At 42.1% G+C, this 21,513-nt stretch overlaps 1 protein-coding gene across 2 annotated transcripts in view; it reads right to left on the bottom strand.

Moving 5' to 3' along the window:
- Window positions 1–21,513, bottom strand: part of LOC124553735 (peroxisomal carnitine O-octanoyltransferase) — a 263,361-nt gene that overhangs the window by 131,797 nt on the left and 110,051 nt on the right. For both annotated transcript variants that reach the window (XM_047127665.1, XM_047127666.1), the window contains exons 6-7: window positions 17,342–17,556; window positions 90–308 (exon numbers count right to left, since the gene is read on the bottom strand). In XM_047127665.1, the coding sequence (XP_046983621.1) occupies window positions 90–308; window positions 17,342–17,556 (434 nt within the window). The remainder of the gene's footprint in view (window positions 1–89; window positions 309–17,341; window positions 17,557–21,513) is intronic.

The raw sequence follows: 21,513 nt of genomic DNA on the forward strand, positions 1-21,513 counted from the left end.
GTTCATAATGTCAAATTTGGCAAAAAAAAGAAGTCGGTCAGAGGGACCACAGCCTAAGCACCGCCCCAGCCACCTCACTCACTACTCACATCCGAGACCCCACCGACGACGCCGTCGGCGAAGAAGACCAGCACGAGGCTCTTGTCGGCCCAGCGGCAGCTGAAGTTCCCGCCGAGCGATTCGGTGCCAGCGGCTCCCTGCGACGAGCCGGGTCTCGCGTCATCCAGTGCGAGCACGAACATTGCCGACTCGATCTCCAACAGCGACGCCGCATTGCGCGCGCTCAGCTCTCTTAGTCTCGTGCGGTTCTGGATGGACGAGCACACAGTTCAGAGGTCACGGCAGCAACAGAGGTGCACTGATCTCACACAAACATACTGGTCGAGTGTCAAACAGTTCTGGTGGCAGCCAAGTGGAGCTAGAAGTGGTTTATTTTTGTTCTACTTGAGGTAACTAGTTTTTGTTACAATAGCCAACATCAGACCACGACTGAAGCACACGTGGGGAGTGCGGCAGGGCAGGTTATAGCTTATCACCCCTAACAGTCCAATTCACCCTCAAAACAAATTGTAAATGTCTACCAAGTCTGTATTTATTGTTGTCAAACCATTGTTGGTGCAAGTTTAACTACGTTGCACACGATAGTGGCCAGAAGTTCACCTATGTGATCTGAATTATTTTCACGTTCTGCACAGTCACTGACCCATAGCTATTTGTGTGTTACTGTATGAAGTCATCCATCTACATCTACATACATACTCCACAATCCACCATACGGTGAGTGGCGGAGGGTACCTCGTACCACAACTAGCACCTTCTCTCTCTGTTCCACTCCCAAACAGAACGAGGGAAAAGTGACTGCGTATATGCCTCTGTACGAGCCCTAATCTCTCTTATCTTATCTTTGTGGTCTTTCCGCGAAATATAAGTTGGCGGCAGTTAAACTGTACTGCAGTCAGCCTCAAATGCTGGTTCTCTAAATTTCCTCAGTAGCGATTCACGAAAAGAACGCCTCCTTTATTCCAGAGACTCCCACCCGAGTTCCTGAAGCATTTCCATAACACTCGCATGATGATCAAACCTACCAGTAACAAATCTAGCAGCCCGCCTCTGAATTGCTTCTATGTCCTTCCTCAATCCGACCTGATAGGGACCGCAAACGCTCAAGCAGTACTCGAGAATAGGTCGTATTAGTGTTTTATAAGCGGTCTCCTTTAGAGAGGAACCACATCTTCCCAAAATTCTACCAATGAACTGAAGACGACTACCTGCCTTCCCCACAACTGCCATTACATGCTTGTCCCACTTCATATCGCTCTGCAATGTTACACCCAAATATTTAATCGACACGACCGTGTCAAGCAGTAGACTACTAATGGAGTATTCAAACATTACAGGATTCTTTTTCCTATTCATCTGCTTTAATTTACATTTATCTAAATTTAGAGTTAGCTGCCATTCTTTGCACCAATCACAAATCCTGTCCAGGTCATCTCGTATTCTCCTACAGTCACTCAACGACAACACCTTCCCGCACACCACAGCATCATCAGCAAACAGCCGCACATTGCTATCCACCCTGTACCAAAGATCATTTATGTAGATAGAAAACAACAGCGGACCTACCACACTTCCCTGGGGTACTCCAGACAATACTCTCACCTCCAACGAACACTCACCGTCAAGTACAACGTACCGGGTTCTATTACTTAAGAAGTCTTCGAGCCACTCACATATTTGGGAACCAATCCCGTATGCTCATACCTAAGTTAGGAGTCCGCAGTGGGGCACCGAGTCAAATGCTTTCCGGAAGTCGAGGAATATGGCATCCGTCTGATACCCTTCATCCACGGTTCGCAAGATATCGTGTGAAAAGTGGGCGAGCTGCGTTTCGCAGGAGCCGGATACTGGTGGAGTGTCGAGTCTTGACCTTGGCAGAAACAGTTCTGGTGGCAGCCAAACATAGCTACAAGTGATTTAAAGTCAATAGCTTAAAAATTAAAAGTAATTTATTTTTGTTCTACTTGAGGTAACTAGCATTTGTTACAATAGCCAACATCAGACCACGACTGAAGCACACGTGAGGAGTGCGGCAGGGCAGGTTATAGCTTCTCACCCCCTAACAGTTCAATCCACCCCCAAAACAAATTGTAAATGTCTACGAAGTCTGTATTTATTGTCAAACCATTGTTGGTGCAAGTTTAACTACAACATTTCACACGATAGCGGCCAGAAGTTCACCTATGTGATCTGAATTATTTTTATGTTCTGTACAGTCACTGACCCATAGCTATTTGTGTGTTACTGTATGAAGTCATTCAGTGGGCTTCTTAAAAATAAGAGCTTACACACTCATGAAACATGCTCTACAGCATTTTAAATATGACAAGAAAGTTCATGTGGCATTAACTACCAAACTAAGTCACTTAAAATTTCCAAACTTTCATCAAAACATTCAAAGGGGTAGTCACTTCACAAATACAATAAAAGAACTGACAGAATGTATGATGTTCTTCATCTTAACAAAGATATGAGTGGTGTGGTTCCACACCACACAGTAAGACAGTTCCCGAGTGATTCCTACAGACACTAAATCATAGTCGAAACCACTACACAAAGTGAGGGAGACGTTCAATTCTTATTGGCTGTTGGTTTATGTAGGCAATCAGAAAATCAGCAGCCGACAAATACCCATGGCAATCCTTAAGTCATCCAATAAGTCATATAGCAATTCATAAAAATATTTGTATTTATGAAACCAAATTTAATTCAAATAAAACAAGGTACTAATTATCCCCAGAAATGAAATATTAGTTGGTTTTACAGCTAACTTTACTTCCGGGTGCCTTTATGCAAAAGCAAGCACACTAGACACACATTACATGATCTCATGATTGCACAAGAACATTTCCATGCATACATTTTACGTGTTTTCATCCTATAAAACCTCCACACTTTATATGTCCTCCATACACTCTCTCGTTCTCCCCACATCACTCGCACAACAAAATGTAATTAAAAATAATATTTTTGAACTTATTACTGTTATGTCAATAAGCTACTGTAATAAGAGAAAATAAAACTCTGGAAAACAATTTTATGAACAAAAATCTTCTAGGTTACAGCTTCAAATAAGGTTACAAATGAATACTTTAAAAGCTTTAGCTCTGTTTTGTAGTACCAGAAAAGTTATTGTAGGTTTTAGGTAAAAGTTTGTATCTCAAAAATTTCGAAAATAATGAACTAAGATTTTTACAGTACTGTTGCAGTATCTATAAAACACTGTATATTGGGTGTTAAACAGAATGAATAAAATTTAGTACTATTTCTTTACATTCATAGTGAGTGTGCGTAAAAGAAAGGCTACTGAGAAGGGTTCTGGAATAGAGAGAATCTGGAAGAAGATCAGTTCGAAGATCACAAACAACATGGAGAGACCAAGTGAAGGATAATGTAAATCAGAGATAACTACAATGGGAAGAAATGCTGAATGATAAACTGTGTGAGAAAAGAGAAGATTGGAAGAGGCTTTGTGAATGACCTTATAATCAGAAATGTTTCACGAAGGTGATGATGATGATGATGATGATGAAAAAGAAGAAAAAGTTCCTCCAGTAGGACAGAAGGAAATGCAATCTGGATTGTTAGTTTTTATTTTTACATGAACTACAACTGCTAATGTTCTAACATGCTGCCAAAAGTTTTAACAGTTTGTTTTAAGTCTTAGAACGTGACATTACAGACTGCTCTGCCCTCTTAGTGTTTCTCCTTACTTGGAGAATTTTTGGGTCACCACCAGGATACCATCTTGATAAAGCATTGTAAAGCAAGTGTCAAACACCCTTGGAAAAATTGCCTTCAAACATTTGAAGATTTTGGAGCAATGTGACATAAAAAATGTTACATTTCAAGTTACTGTCAGCAGAGCTGCCATCAGCACAGAATTTTTATAATAACAAAGTCTGTGGTTTGATTCTCAGTAGCAGCAACTTTTTCTTTTTTTTCTTTTTTCTTTTCAATCCTCCTACATTTATTTTCAATTAAAAATGTCCATTAACAAATATTGAATCATTCTTTTCTTTAACTAAAATTAAACATTTTTATAGTTACTAACGGCATTAAATGTATTTGCAGTACATCAAAACATGATAAAATAATTTGAAACATCATACAGAAAATAAAACTGATGTACGTTCACTCACAACATGCGCGATTTCAGAGATTGCACTTCCACAGAGTTCACAGGCCCACTTATAGAGGCTACCTGGGTCCCATTGGCACGCTCTGGTGAGCTGCCAAAGAAACATTATTATTTAAGCAATCGCAAATGAGTGCTCAACCTATTCTGTAATGTGTATTACTGTTCCCAGAATGAGATTTTCACTCTGCAGTAGAGTGTGCGCTGATATGAAACTTCCTGGCAGAGTAAAACTGTGCGCCCGACCGAGACTCGAAATCGGGACCAGCGCACACTCCACTGCAAAGTGAAAATCTCATTCTGGAAACATCCCCCAGGCTGTGGCTAAGCCATGTCTCCGCAGTATCCTTTCTTTCAGTAGTGCTAGTTCTGCATGGTTCGCAGGAGAGCTTCCATAAAGTTTGGAAGGTAGGAGACGAGGTACTGGCAGAAGTAAAGCTGTGAGGACCGGGCACGAGTCGTGCTTCGGTAGCTCAGATGGTAGAGCACTTGCCGGCGAAAGGCAAAGGTCCCGAGTTCGAGTCTCGGTCAGGCACACAGTTTTAATCTGCAGCGAATTGACGCATGGTGCAGGGAATGGCAATTGAATCTCAATGTAGACAAGTGTAATGTGCTGCAAATACATAGAAAGAAAGATCCTTTATCATTTAGCTACAATATAGCAGGTCATCAACTGGAAGCAGTCAATTCCATAAATTATCTGGGAGAACGAATTAGGAGTGATTTAAAATGAAATGATCATATAAAGTTGATCATTGGATGCCAGACTGAGATTTATTGGAAGAATCCTAAGGAAATGCAATCCGAAAACAAAGGAAGTAGGTTGCAGAACACTTGTTTGCCCACTGCTTGAATACTGCTCCGCAGTGTGGGATCCGTACCAGACAGGGTTGATACAAGAGGTAGAGAAGATCCAACGGAGAGCAGCACGCTTCGTTACAGGATCATTTAGTAATCGCGAAAGTGTTACGGAGATGATAGATAAACTCCAGTGGAAGACTCTGCAGGAGAGACGCTCAATAGTTCGGTACGGGCTTTTGTTAAAGTTTCGAGAACATACCTTCACCGAAGAGTCAAGCAGTATACTGCTCCCTCCTATGTATATCTCGCGAAGAGACCATGAGGATAAAATCAGAGAGATTAGAGCCCACACAGAAGCATACCGATAATCCTTCTTTCCACGAACAATACGAGACTGGAATAGAAGGGAGAACCGATAGAGGTACTCAAGGAACCCTCCGCCACACACGGTCAGGTGGCTTGCGGAGTATGGATGTAGATGTAGATGTAGTTGTTGTGCCAACTTGGGCCAGCTAACCATTTGATGAAATGTGCGACCTTCTCTCAACTGATTACTGTAACAGAAAACATGTCATTGAGATGCGTGTAGAATTGTACAGTTGTCAGGAACACCCAAATCAATCTGGCAAAACCTGTGTGGCAAAATTACATGGGTTCAAACGTCATCTCAAATTCGTCACTAGTACCAGTCACGAATCCTATGCTGATCACACAGTGCACGATGTTATTATTTGTATGGCCCCAGATAGGGAAGTCCACAAAAAAGCACTTCAGCGTGAGAATTCGACACTTACGAATGTGCTCAATATAGCACAGTTCTTTGAAGTGTGACGAGCTGCAGGCCATCGGTTTGCTATGTGGGGCCACTGTAAGACACGCAGCAAGTGTTCGAGATGACGGAAAAACTGTTGCAGCAGTACAACCTCGGACTCGGTTGTTGCACGGGGCAGTAGTGACTGTTACGGCCACAGCAGCAACAGCCTGCGTCACGACAGCGGTCGCATGCCCCCCCTTCCGTATTGATCGTACTGCTTCGTCTGACACAAGCCTGTCATATGCCCTAAGTGTTGGGCAGTTTGCAAGAAGTGTCGAAAGAACGGCCACATTGCATCGGTGTCTACCGTATTTACTTGAATCTAAGCCGCACTCGAATCTAAGCCGCACCTGAAATTTGAGACTAGAAATTCAAGGAGGGAGAAAAGTTTTAGGGCGCACCTCCAAATCGAAACAAAGTTGGTCCATTGTAATATGAGATACAATTTAGGTTGAATGAATGACGATACAGCTATAGTAGTTTGGTTTGAGTCGTAAGCTCAGCAGTTAAGCTTTACCAGGTAGCCATTGCTATGCGTCAGGCGCTCCGTCCGTATTTATACGAGTACTCTTCCTTTTTCACGTGCTTCATCTGGTTTGAATTGACTGCTTATTATAAGTGCGTTCTCTTTCTTATAGGTGTGGTAGAGCACTTGCCCGCGAAAGGCAACGGTCCCGAGTTCGAGTCTCGGTCGGGCACACAGTTTTAATCTGCCAGGAAGTTTCAGGTCGGACTAAGTTACGGGAGCTGTCAAGCGATCATCAGAAATGACCCACAGGTCGGTAAAGTGTGTTTCAGATGGGTCCCTCACCTATTGACCAAAAATTTGAAGTGGAAGTTTTTTAGAGGGCTGCCGAGAAACCCACAGCAAGGTTTTGGAAACTAGGTGATGCATATTTGAGTCGGAACGTCACCTGTGACGAAATGAGAGTTCTCCGCTACTCTCCTGAATCTGAACGAGCCAGTAAGGAGTGGCAGAGGTAAGGAGAGGGAGCCCTAGTGAGAACTGAGACTCGACTGTCAGCCGGCAAGTTCCTTTCGACCGTTTCTTCGACCGGTGCAGAACTTCGGTCACCGATTTTTTGCACGATCGACACACAATCGGCGCCACGTACTATTGTGTGATGTTGCAGAAGGTGGGAGATGTACACCACTGTAAAACACGAGACCGACCGACTCGACAGGTTGTTCTCCTCCACGGCAATGCCAGGCCCCACACTGCAGGTCTAATGGTCTCCACTTGATGACCCTCTGCACAGCCTCAATCTATAGCCTTGCAGTTTCTATTTGTTTGGATTGCTTAAAGAAGTTCTACAAGGGCACCAATTTGAAGATGACCAATGCTTGGAAGAATTTGTGTGCAATCGGCTCCTGACACAAAATGTTTCTTTCTACGGTTCTCATAAACCTTCCTTCTTGCTGAGAAAAATGTATTTATAAAGCAGAAAAGTATGTGGAAAATAACTACAACTGCCTTTTTTTCTCTTAATGATTTATTTAAAACAAAATCCTGTTAACATTTCATTCATCCTTGTAACTGTAAGATAAATAAACACAAGTGCCGTACAGTAGCATTTAGAGGTAGCTGGACAATAATGTTAGGCGCACAAGTATTGTTATTGTTGTGGTCTTCAGTCCCGAGACTGGTTTGATGCAGCTCTCCATGCTACTCTATCCTGTGCAAGCTTCTTCATCTCCCAGTACCTACTGTAACCTACATCCTTCTGAATCTGCTTAGTGTATTCATGTCTTGGTCTCCCTCTACGATTTTTACCCTCCACGCTGCCCTCCAATGCTAAATTTGTGATCCCTTGATGCCTCAGAACATGTCCTACTAACCGGTCCCCTTCTTTTTGTCAAGTTGTGCCACATAGTCCTCTTCTCCCCAATTCTGTTCAATACTTCATCATTAATTATGTGGTCTACCCATCTAATCTTCAGCATTCTTCTGTAGCACCACATTTCGAAAGCTTCTATTCTCTTCTTGTCCAAACTATTTACTGTCCATGTTTCACTTCCATACATGGCTACACTCCATACAAATACTTTCAGAAATGACTTCCTGACACTTAAATCTACACTTGATGTTAACAAATTACTCTTCTTCAGAAATGCTTTCCTTGCCATTGCTAGTCTACATTTTATATCCTCTCTACTTCGACCATCATCAGTTATTTTGCTCCCCAAATAGCAAAACTCCTTTACTACTTCAAGCGTCTCATTCCCTAATCTAATTTCCTCAGCATCGCCCGACTTAATTCGACTACATTCCATTATCCTCGTTTTGCTTTTGTTGATGTTCATCTTATATCCTCCTTTCAAGACATTGTCCATTCCGTTCAACTGCTCTTCCAAATCCTTTGCTGTCTCTGATAGAATTACAATGTCACCGGCGAACCTCAAAGTTTTTATTTCTTCTCCATGGATTTTAACACCTACTCCGAATTTTTCTTTTGTTTCCTTTACTGCTTGCTCAATATACAGGTTGAATAACATCGGGGAGAGGCTACAACCCTGTCTCACTCCCTTCCCAACCACTGCTTCCCTTTCATGCTCCTTGACTCTTATAACTGCCATCTGGTTTCTGTACGAATTGTAAGTAGCATTTTGCTCCCTGTATTTTACCGCTGCCACCTTTAGAATTTGAAAGAGAGTATTCCAGTCAAGTATGCAATTGCAAAATGCGGATCCCAGACAACAGAAGTCGCACCAATGCAATTTGTGCTATAAACATTTGACACTCCACCATTTTGCTGTGACATTAACAAGTGTCAGACACGCATGAGTGATAAACTGTAAAAGTGTGTGCGTAGTGTTGAGTTGTGGTGTTCAATATGTCAAAATTTATGATGAAGGAAGAGCATTTGTGAACAGCACTGCTTTTGTGTTTTCACTTGAAGAAAATTGCTGCTGAACAGCAATTAATTTGAGAAGCTTACAGTGAATGTGCTGCATCGCAAGACACATGTGAAAAATGGTTTCGGCTTTTCGAAAATGTTGACTTCAATGTTGCACACGAGGAACGTGGAAAACCACTGAAAACCGAGCAATTGAGTGTTAGTCAACAAGCTGTTTGCAATTAGCTATGAGAGATGGGACAGATTCACAAGAACATGAACTCTGCCTGTTGCCCGTCATCCGTAATGTGTGAGAAAAGTGCAAGCTGAGTTTCACACATGTGGTGCTTTCTAAATCCATGTGTTTTTCACCTGTAAACAGATTGAAGTATTTTGTGTTCTCTGCACAGTCTATTTTGAGACAGTGCTGGTGTCTGATAGTACCACACGGACAATGTGTACAGACTTGTGTTCCCACACAGTTTTTACCTCATTCGCCAAGTTCCCGTATTGGGCCATTTTCGCTCATTGCAGCTGGTTTGTAAATTACGGTAGTCTATAAGGAACGTGGCTTGGTTTGCATTATTGATTACCGTTACGTCACGTTGGTTACAATAGATTATTATATTGGTTATCATGCTGCAGTTCTAATAACTTTTGACATTTCCTTTTTCTACAAATGTTCAGTACCTGTAGTATTGAGGAAAGTCTTCCGCTAAGTAATACTGCTTTTCGAACTTGTGATGGATTCTTTTGTCAACCTGGTCATGCCTTTTCAGATATTCCGTGTGTGCCAATGTGTTACATGTAGATGTAATGTGTGGTATAGTCTTCAGCATCATCTTCGTCACCATCATCATCATCATATTATTATTATTACTATTATTATTATTATTATTATTGCTGTTGTTGTTGTTGTTGTTGATCATTTTACACATTTTTGCACTTAACACAGTGTCTGAATTTTAATGTTACATGTCTGTTCAATTTTTTCTCATTTCCTCCTTTATTTTCTCTCTCCAAAATCTCTTCATTCTTTGACTGTGTTCTTGTTTCCTTTGTTCCGTCCATATTTTCCCTGTTTTCTTCCTTTCTTCTGCTGTAGATGTGGTATTCATAATTTTGTTTCTGAATTTGTCACTTTCATGTATCATTTCTCTAGTGATTCTTGCTTGTTTTATGTTGTCTTATAATTCTTAGAGCCAACTAGATTCTTTGGCTGAGATGTTTACTACATCAGAAATCTTCTTTGTGAGCCTGTTGTTGTTGTTTCTTATGTATGTTAGTTGACATTTTCTGTTCATGACTGTGTGTGTGTGTGTGTGTGTGTGTGTGTGTGTGTGTGTGTGTGTCTTATTCTTTGGTTGCTCTCTTTAGTCTGTGTGTATTTCATCAAAAAAATTTCTGAGGATTTTACACTGTACTTTTTCTGTCTGTGTCTCTGTGATATCTTATGTTCCAGTTGTGGTCATTTCTAATGTGTGTAGTGCTTCTGGTACTACAACTGTATTGTAGTGCCTAAGTTTGACCTGTCCTTATATGTTTCTTTTATTTGTAGTGTAACCATGTGAGTTTTTACACTTTCTGTAGTTTTTCTCTTATTCCTGTGTTAGATGTCTTGTTTTAGTCTCTTATTTCTATGTATTCCGCTTCATACTTTTTCCACACTTAAATTTTTCACATTTTGTGTGCATACCGTGCATGTTGTTTTTTATTTTCATGCATTGCCTTTTGTCGTATAATATCTGTAGACTTATTTTGGACAAGACTTCATGTATGTCTTGCTGTGATTCTTATCTGTTGTTGGTGAGTATTGTCAGGTCATCTCCAAATGGCAGGCTTTTATGATTATTTTGCTCGCAGATGTTTTTCCTAACTGAATCACTTTTACTCTTTCTTTCCATTGTTTGATAATTTTGTACAAGGCCATGTTGAATAGAAGCAGTGAGAGCCCATGTCCTTGTCTGACCCCTGTGTTTATCTCAAATGCTTCCAAGATTTGTCCTATAAATTTTATTTTGAATGTGGTGTCTGTTGTACAAGTGTTTTTGTGTCATCATCATCATCATCATCACCATCATCATCATTATTATTATTTCTCTTTCCTGTCTCAGACGTTATATCTGGTTAAAAATGGTAAGTGACGTGGATGCGGACCGGTAGATGGACACCACACTATTTGAATGACAGGTAAATGGAAAAGCACAAAAACATGTCACATTTTGATCACTCGGTACAAAAGGACGTCATTTCTGCTTCGTATAGTTTCAGGGATTTATTTCGAGAACCACAAAGGCAAAAAATTGTGGGTAGACCCAGGCACACCATCCGTATTGCCTGCAAGACCGAATCGCTTGGGCGGAAAGGCGATGCTCGTGTTTGGTGGGACCAGAGGGGCGTGGTCTGTTTTCAGCAGTTAAAACCTGGGGAAATGGTTAATACTAAATGTTACCGACGCCAACTGACTCATCCGAGCCACTCACTGCTCGAGAAAAGGCCACAATACCGACAGAGGCAACACAAACTCCATTTCCTATACGACAGTCCTCCTTCGGATACAGCAAAACCAGGGCACGACGCATCGAAAGCACTCGACTGGGAAGTTCTACCCCTTGTGGCTTATTCACCAGACTTGGCTCCTTCCGATTATCACTCACTTGCATCAACGGCCCACGCACTTGTTCAACATTGTTTCAATTTGCACGGAGATGTGAAAATATGGCTCGATGAATGGTTCGGCGGGAAAATGGGACAATATTTACTGGGACGGTATCCAGAAATTGCGCAAAGGTGGAAAAAATGTATAAGTAATAATGAAAGATACTTTGAATAAAGCACTATTTTCCATTCTTCTGAATTTAACAATTTCTTCTTCTTTTTCCCCCAAGACAAAAAAATCTGCATTTCCTACTTGTACATATGGTAATGTTTCGTTTCGATCTGTACTGACACAGCCGTAGTTTGCTGCTTTTGTGTTTACAACTTGTTATAACCTTCAACAGACCTGTGGTAGCCACTACATTACTGCAAAACAACTTTAAACATAGCTGTGTGCAGCAACGGTGAATTTTTTTTTTTTAGTATAGTAAAGACAGCTTACTGGTTGCAATGGATTTTATAGTCAATTGACCATGGTTTCGACTCCTAAACTAAGGGAGTCTTCATCAGAATTTATATTAAAATAAGGGGGATACTTAAAGTAGTAAAGGAGTTTTGCTATTTGGGGAGCAAAATAACTGATGATGGTCGAAGTACAGAGGATATAAAATGTAGGCTGGCAATGGCAAGGAAAGCGTTTCTGAAGAAGAGAAATTTGTTAACATCCAGTATTGATTTAAGTGTCAGGAAGTCATTTCTGAAAGTATCCGTATGGAGTGTAGCCATGTATGGAAGTGAAACATGGACGATAAATAGTTTGGACAAGAAGAGAATAGAAGCTTTCGAAATGTGGTGCTACAGAAGAATGCTGAAGATTAGATGGGTAGATCACATAACTAATGAGGAAGTATTGAATAGGATTGGGGAGAAGAGAAGTTTGTGGCACAACTTGACCAGAAGAAGAGATCGGTTGGTAGGACATGTTCTGAGGCATCAAGGGATCACCAATTTAGTATTGGAGGGCAGCGTGGAGGGTAAAAATCGTAGAGGGAGACCAAGAGATGAATACACTAAGCAGATTCAGAAGGATGTGGGTTGCAGTAGGTACTGGGAGATGAAAAGGCTTGCACAGGATAGAGTAGCATGGAGGGCTGCATCAAACCAGTCTCAGGACTGAAGACCACAACAACAACAACAAGGGGGATACAAAGTTAGTCATTAATAAGAAAAATAGAAGACAGTAATAATTAATATACGTATATAAAGACGTACTTACATACGTAAAAAGTTGAGCATAACAGCTCTCGTCATGCAATTTTAACACCCAAAAGCCCACGTCACATAATAAAACAACCTACGTAAAAGTTTTACTGTCATTTCTAGTTAAAAATTAAAGATTGGCGCTAAGGGCTGCTTGTGTATACTGAAACAGGTGGCATCAGACTGGGTGATGCGTGCGCCAGCTATACTACAATGTGGACATGAGATGTCACGCCATCTAGTGATGAAACCTCCATACACAGAGCTGTTTCTACGCCCTTATCTGTTGAAAACCTCAACGCTGAGATAAATTCGATTAAAACTATTGCAGTTAATAATGGATATGAATCCACTATAGTAGAAAAGAAAAGAAATATTTTTCCACTCCGTTTTTAGGGCCTCACTCTTACAGAATCCAGAGCCTCCTTAAAAACAGATGTAACTGCAATGTTACATTCTCCACTAATAATAACCTGAAAACCAATCTGCTTCACAATTTAAAATCGGTACGTTCCCCTTTGTTACGTTCAGGAGTCTATAAAATCATTTGCGACACATGTCCTTCATATTATATAGGGCAAACAGGGCGAGCTTTTTCAGTCAGCTATAAAGAGCATCTATTTGGGAAAAAAGGCACTAAGATTCATAATTCTTCTTTCGCTGATCATTTGCTGATCAGCGGCCACAAACCTAAGGAAATTAATGAAATTAATATTCTGCACACAGAGAAAAAAGGTCGTAGACTTGACGTTCTTGAGAAAATGGAAATATTCAAATGCTTCTCTCTCAATGATAACCGTATTCTTAACGAACAGTTACAGTTACTTAACAAGAATCTTTTGAATGGCTTCAAACCTTTACTGAAGGATCCTTAAAAGATATTTTTCATCTATGTCAATTTTTCCTCGTGTTTTTTACTGAAATGTTGTTTTCCTCCCCATACTCTTATTGCAGTTTAATCACTTACTGTATTTACTGTAAGAAATTACTGAAAAAATGTTTCATAATTTCTTACTACTTTTAAATTATAATATGTCTTCATACTATAAAATGTTTAAAAGTTGTAGACGCATTTGCTATACACACTGCTGAAACCTTTCTATCACGAAAAGCAGATGTTACCAGTTTTCATCACTAGATGGCGTGACACCTCATTTCCACATTGTAGTATAGCTGGTGCACGCGGCTCCCTGTCTGATGCCACCTGTTTCAGTATACACAAGCAGCCCTTAGCGGCAATCTTTAATTTTTAACTAGAAATGACAGTAAAACTTCTACGTAGGCTGTTTTATTATGTGACGTGGCCTTTTTGGTGTTAAAATTGTATGACGCGAGCTGTTATGCTCAACTTTTTTCGTATGTAAGTACATCTTTATACACAAATATTAATTATTACTGGCTTGTGTTTTTCTTATTAATGACTAACTTTGTATCCCACTTATTTAGGTAATATAAATTCTGATGAAGACTCCCTTAGTTCAGGAGTCAAAACTATATATATATATATATATATATATATATATATATATATATATATATATATATATATATATATATATATATATAAAAAACAAAGATGAGGTGACTTACCGAACAAAAGCGCTGGCAGGTCGATAGACACACAAACAAACACAAACATACACACAAAATTCAAGCTTTCGCAACAAACTGTTGCCTCATCAGGAAAGAGGGAAGGAGAGGGGAAGACGAAAGGAAGTGGGTTTTAAAGGAGAGGGTAAGGAGTCATTCCAATCCCGGGAGCGGAAAGACTTACCTTAGGGGGAAAAAAGGACAGGTATACACTCGCACACACGCACATATCCATCCACACATACCGACACAAGCAGACATATTTAAAGACCAATGGTCTTTAAATATGTCTGCTTGTGTCTGTATGTGTGGATGGATATGTGCGTGTGTGCGAGTGTATACCTGTCCTTTTTTCCCCCTAAGGTAAGTCTTTCCGCTCCTGGGATTGGAATGACTCCTTACCCTCTCCCTTAAAACCCATATCCTTTTGTCTTTCCTTCTCCTTCCCTCTTTCCTGACGAGGCAACCATTGGTTGCGAAAGCTAGAATTTTGTGTGTATGTTTGTGTTTGTTTGTGTGTCTATCGACCTGCCAGCGCTTTTGTTTGGTAAGTTTCATCATCTTTCTTTTTAGATATATTTTTCCCACGTGGAATGTTTCCCTCTAAAGATGAGGTGACTTACCGAACGAAAGCGCTGGCAGGTCGATAGACACACAAACAAACACAAACATACACACAAAATTCAAGCTTTCGCAACAAACTGTTGCCTCATCAGGAAAGAGGGAAGGAGAGGGGAAGACGAAAGGAGTGGGTTTTAAGGGAGAGGGTAAGGAGTCATTCCAATCCCGGGAGCGGAAAGACTTACCTTGAGGGAAAAAAGGACAGGTATACACTCGCACACACACACATATCCATCCACACATACAGACACAAGCAGACATATTTAAAGACAAAGAGTTTGGGCAGAGATGTCAGTCGAGGCGGAAGTGCAGAGGCAAAGATGATGTTGAATGACAGGTGAGGTACGAGTGGCGGCAACTTGAAATTAGCGGAGATTGAGGCCTGGTGGGTAACGGGAAGAGAGGATATATTGAAGAGCAAGTTCCCATCTCCGGAGTTCGGATAGGTTGGTATTGTTGGGAAGTATCCAGATAACCCGGACGGTGTAACACTGTGCCAAGATGTGCTGGCCGTGCACCAAGGCATGTTTAGCCACAGGGTGATCCTCATTACCAACAAACACTGTCTGCCTGTGTCCATTCATGCGAATGGACAGTTTGTTGCTGGTCATTCCCACTTAGAATGCATCACAGTGTAGGCAGGTCAGTTGGTAAATCACGTGGGTGCTTTCACACGTGGCTCTGCCTTTGATCGTGTACACCTTCCGGGTTACAGGACTGGAGTAGGTGGTGGTGGGAGGGTGCATGGGACAGGTTTTACACCAGGGGCGGTTACAAGGATAGGAGCCAGAGGGTAGGGAAGGTGGTTTGGGGATTTCATAGGGATGAACTAACAGGTTACGAAGGTTAGGTGGACGGCGGAAAGACACTCTTGGTGGAGTGGGGAGGATTTCATGAAGGATGGATCTCATTTCAGGGCAGGATTTGAGGAAGTCGTATCCCTGCTGGAGAGCCACATTCAGAGTCTGGTCCAGTCCTGGAAAGTATCCTGTCACAAGTGGGGCACTTTTGTGGTTCTTCTGTGGGGGATTCTGGGTTTGAGGGGATAAGGAAGTGGCTCTGGTTATTTGCTTCTGTACCAGGTCGGGAGGGTAGTTGTGGGATGCGAAAGCTGTTGTCAGGTTGTTAGTGTAATGGTTCAGGGATTCCGGACTGGAACAGATTCGTTTGTCACGAAGACCTAGGCTGTAGGGAAGGGACCGTTTGATGTGGAATGGGTGGCAGCTGTCATAATGGAAGTACTGTTGCTTGTTGGTGGGTTTGATGTGGACGGAGGTGTGAAGCTGGCCATTGGACAGGTGGAGGTCAACGTCAAAGAAAGTGGCATGGGATTTGGAGTAGGACCAGGTGAATCTGATGGAACCAAAGGAGTTGAGGTTGGAGAGGAAATTCTGGAGTTCTTCTTCACTGTGAGTCCAGATCATGAAGATGTCATCAATAAATCTGTACCAAACTTTGGGTTGGCAGGCCTGGGTAACCAAGAAGGCTTCCTCTAAGCGACCCATGAATAGGTTGGCGTACGAGGAGGCCATCCTGGTACCCATGGCTGTTCCCTTTAATTGTTGGTATGTCTGGTCTTCAAAAGTGAAGAAGTTGTGGGTCAGGATGAAAGCTGGCTAAGGTGATGAGGAAAGAGGTTTTAGGTAGGGTGGCCGGTGATCGGCGTGAAATGAAATGCTCCATCGCAGCGAGGCCCTGGACGTGCGGAATATTTGTGTATAAGGAAGTGGCATCAATGGTTACAAGGATGGTTTCCGGGGGTAACAGATTGGGTAAGGATTCCAGGCGTTTGAGAAAGTGGTTGGTGTCTTTGATGACATGCAGTCTCCCATCCTTCATCACATCATCTTTGGAGATGTGTGTGTGTGTGTGTGTGTGTGTGTGTGTGTGTGTGTGTGTGTGTGTGTGTGTCTATATATATATATATATATATATATATATATATATATATATATATATATATATATAAAAACAAAGATGATGTGACTTACCATACGAAAGTGCTGGCAGGTCGATAGACACACAAACAACCACAAACATACACACAAAATTCTAGCTTTCGCAACCAACGGTTGCTTCGTCAGGAAAGAGGGAAGGAGAGGGAAAGACGAAAGGATGTGGGATTTAAGGGAGAGGGTAAGGAGTCATTCCAATCCCGGGAGCGGAAAGACTTACCTTAGGGCGAAAAAAGGACGGGTATACACTCGCACACACACACATATCCATCCACACATATACAGACACAAGCAGACATATTTAAAGACAAAGAGTTTGGGCAGAGATGTCAGTCGAGGCAGAAGTGCAGAGGCAAAGATGTTGTTGAATGACAGGTGAGGTATGAGTGGCGGCAACTTGAAATTAGCGGAGATTGAGGCCTGGTGGGTAACGGGAAAAGAGGATATATTGAAGCGCAAATTCCCATCTCCAAAACTGCAAAACAAGTTTCTAAGTCAGTGTAAACACAATTTAAGTCAGTGTAACTAGTCTGTGTAAGAAAACAAGAGACACATTCAAAAGATGAAAGATGACTGGAGGAAAGGAAAAGCGCAAATTGAGAGGGAACCTACTGTGTCACGTGATCCTCAGATGGCAAAAACACAAATAACAGTAACAAAGCCTCACCTGTGCCCAGCGGTCCCGGTCGCTGCACGTGAGGACCCCCAGGCCGGGCCGCGTCGCCCCCTCGTCCTCGCAGCGCGACACCACCTCCCTCAGCTGCCACTCCCACTCGAGGGGGGTGAGCGGCGTCACGCCGTTGGGATGCACGCTCTCGCAGCGGTACAGCCGGCCGCAGCGGCAGATCACCACCGCGTGTGACGGGCACCTACCTTCCTGCCCTGCGGCACGGTACATCAAAGGTTTCCACGGGGCACTCGTCAGAGATTACATCGTAAAGCTCCGAACTATGAAATTATCGAGTGCACTAATTCTGGAAATAAAATGTGACAAAAAGGATGAAACATGAACTTCTCCCAGCATACCGACTGTCAAAATAACTCAATAACAATACATCACGTGACGTACTCGACAACTGCCGATATTTCGCCGAGTGTTTCACTTTCGTTCTAAGGGAACAAATTAAATGACAGATTGCCCTGCATGACAACTTAAACCCTCACTGGGTGGTGCAACAAAAACCGGGAAGCAGAAGGTTGCATGGAAAATGACAACACACCGTAAACAACCGATGCAACCACACAACTGAAGATAACTAATGACAGATGTTATTTATAGTAAATGATTTAACAACAACACGTTAGAATAAATTCAATTATGATTAAAAATTAGTCTTGACCATGAAGTATCAGATAATTTATTAGTGATGACTAGTTTCAATCAATGTTGTTGTTGTTGTTGTTGTTGTTGTTGCTGTGGTCTTCAGTCCTGAGACTGGCTTGATGCAGCTCTCCAAGCTACTCCATCCTGTGCAAGTACCTACTGCAACCTACATCCCTCTGAATCTGCTTAGTGTATTCACCTCTCGGTCTCCCTCTACGATTTTTACCCTCCACGCTGCCCTCCAATACTAAATTGGTGATCCCTCGATGCCTCAGGACACGTCCTACCAACCGGTCGCTTCTTCTAGTCAAGTTGTGCCACAAACTCCTCTTCTCCCCAATTCTATTCAATACCTCCTCATTAGTTATGTGACCTACCCATCTAATCTTCAGGATTCTTCTGTAGCGCCACATTTTGAAAGCTTCTATACTCTTCTTATCCAAACTATTTATTGTCCACGTTTCACTTCCATACATGGCTACACTCCATACATATACTTTCAGAAACGACTTCCTGACACTTAAATCTATACTCGATGTTAACAAATTTCTCTTCTTCAGAAACGCTTTGCTTGCCATTGCCAGTCTACATTTTATATCCTCTCTACTTCAACCATCATCAGTTATTTTGCTCCCCAAATAGCAAAACTCCTTTACTACTTTAAGTTTCTCATTGCCTAATCTAACTCCCTCAGCATCACCTGACTTAATTCGACTACATTCCATTATCCTCGTTTTGCTTTTGTTGATGTTCATCTTATACCCTCCTTTCAAGACTCTGTCCACTCCGTTCAGCTGCTCTTCCAAGTCCGTTGGTGTCTCTGACAGAATTACAATGTCATCGGCAAACCTCAAAGTTCTTATTTCTTCTCCATGGATTTTATTACCTACTCCGAATTTTTCTTTTGTTTCCTTTAATGCTGGCTCAATATAAAGATTTAATAGTATCGGGGAGTGGCTACAACCCTGTCTCCCTCCTTTCCCGACCACTGCTCCCCTTTCATGCCCCTCGACTCTTATTACTGCCATCTGCTTTCTGTAAAAATTGTAAATAGCCTTTCGCTCCCTGTAGTTTACCCCTGCCAACTTCAGAATTTGAAAAACAGTATTCCAGTCAACATTGTCAAAAGCTTTCTCTTTGTCTACAAATGCTAGAAATGTAGGTTTGCCTTTCCTTAATCTTTCTTCTAAGATAAATCGTAGCGTCAATAGTGCCTCACGTGTTCCAACATTTCTACGGAATCCAAACTGATCTCCCCCGAGGTCGGCTTCTACCAGTTGTTCCATTCATCTGTAAAGAATTTGCGTTAGTATTTTGCATCTGTGACTTATTACACTGATAGTTCGGTAATTTTCACATCTGTCAACACCTGCTTTCTTTGGGATTGGAATTATTATATTCTTCTTGAAGTCTGAGGGTATTTCTCCTGTCTCATACATCATGCTCCCCAGATGGTAGAGTTTTGTCAGGACTGGCTCTCCCAAAGTTGTCAGTAGTTCTAATGGAATGATGTCTACTGCCGGGGCCTTGTTTCGATTCAGGTCTTTCAGTGCTCTGTCAAACTCTTTGAATCAATACACACCTCAATTGTTAAGGTTTTAATGGTCACTTGTTGACAAACTGCCTGTCGGTTTTTGACTCAGGTTCTTTGGCCGACACTTATCTGACTATTTTTCCAACATTTTGCCAGCACAATTGACTGGCACTGTCAAAGTTTCACCCTCCATTGCTGGCGGTGTGGACCAGAGCTGAGCTTGTGGCCGCGGACTATGGCGCGCCAACATCTCAGGGTGTCTCTGTGGTCATTCTGGTGTAGTTCTCCTCTTTATTCCTGCAACAGTTGTTTGCTGCAGCACAGAAATCCAGAATCAATTTACCTTGAGGCTTTCTTCTTTCTTGTTGATGCTATTGTCACGTTTTTGTGTTTCTATAGCTTTTCTGAACAAGCAGACGTGTAACTCTTCTCTACAGCCAGAAATTCTGTGTCGGTGAATTTTACTACGTGGTCAGCCTCACACAGCACACACTCCTTGCCGCACCCTAGAATGTCGTTTACGTTAGGTGGTCCCGGTGTCGATCGATCGTCCAGTCAAACTTTTCTGCACGTGCACGGTATGCCGTATATTCCCAACATTGCAAGTGGGTCCCTTTTCTTCTTTTCCGATCTGAGATACTCTCTGATCATCTTTGTCTCGTTCGTATTAATCGTGCCTCTTTTCTGGCTCAGTTGGTGCACGAACTGTCAAGTCACCACCCGAGCCAGAAAAGAGACACTATTAATACAGTTGTAATGCGACCAAGACAAATATGTAAGCCTCGGCACTTCAGATGCGAAATGCAATGCCCGGAATGTGTTCTGAGGTGCAACAGCTACTCCACGTGTTATGTTAGAAGTATAACAAGGTGAAAGTCCGAGATCGGCAGAGGAGAAAAGGGATCCACCCGCACTGTCAGGCATATACCCCATTCCGCGCATATGCGGAAAAGTTTATGTCGGAATGACTGAATGAGCAACCGACACCAGGATCACAGAACATTAGCAACATTGCAGGCTGGGGCAGCTGAAAAAATCAACTGTGGCAGAGCACGCACTGTGTGAAACAGACCGAACGCAAGTTCTGCCCGTAGAGATGAGGTATCACATCTGCTCTTTCAGAGAAGCTATAGAAATACACAAACACAAAAATAAATTCGACAAGAAAAAGGTAAACGGATCTCCGATTCCCGTGCTGCAGCAAATGACCATTGCAGGTAGCAAGAGGAGAATCACACTGGAAATGACCACTGACAAGCCCTCAGATGTTGGCGCACCAGGTACTAGAGTTGTGGCGATTCGTGAATGAGTCGTTCGTTTGAATGACTCTAAATAAAGAATCATAAAAATCGAATCGTGATACACACAAAACGTCGTTCAAAGAATCTTAAGAACGATTGCGTGTTTCCGAGTCGTGACAATTCCAAGTTCCAACGATTCATCGATTCTTAGTAGGCTATGCTTCGAAGGCAACCTCCGAATCATGCCAAGTCGTGCCAAATGATTACGACCGCCAGATGGCAGTCAAGTGGAGGATGCGTGTGAACAAAGGAAGCTCGGAAGGAACAAACGAAGTTCGTGGGCCGTAATATTACTCGTGAAAACCAAGCTGACACTTGGCGGTGGCTGACAGGAACAAGCGTAAAGGCATTTCCCATTTACTATCGCTACCATCAGCCACCGCGCCGACACCAGCTTAGTTCGCGCGAGTAATACACGAACTAGTGATGACAGAAACGATATACAGCGAGTACACAGCTCCCAATACAGACGATTAAAACCAAGAAATCCAAGTGTGACGAATAAATACATACCTCTTATTTGTTGCAGATGCAATTCAAAACACACACAGCTTCTTTACACATGAGCAATAGCACTTGGATTATGTATTATATTTCGCGTATCTCAAAAACGGCCCTAACGATTTGGATGAAATTTTGTATTTAGACTGGTTTTTGCTTTTTGAGTTCACCTACATAGT

Source organism: Schistocerca americana, chromosome 11 (assembly GCF_021461395.2).
Source record: "Schistocerca americana isolate TAMUIC-IGC-003095 chromosome 11, iqSchAmer2.1, whole genome shotgun sequence".
Classification (NCBI taxonomy): domain Eukaryota; kingdom Metazoa; phylum Arthropoda; class Insecta; order Orthoptera; family Acrididae; genus Schistocerca; species Schistocerca americana.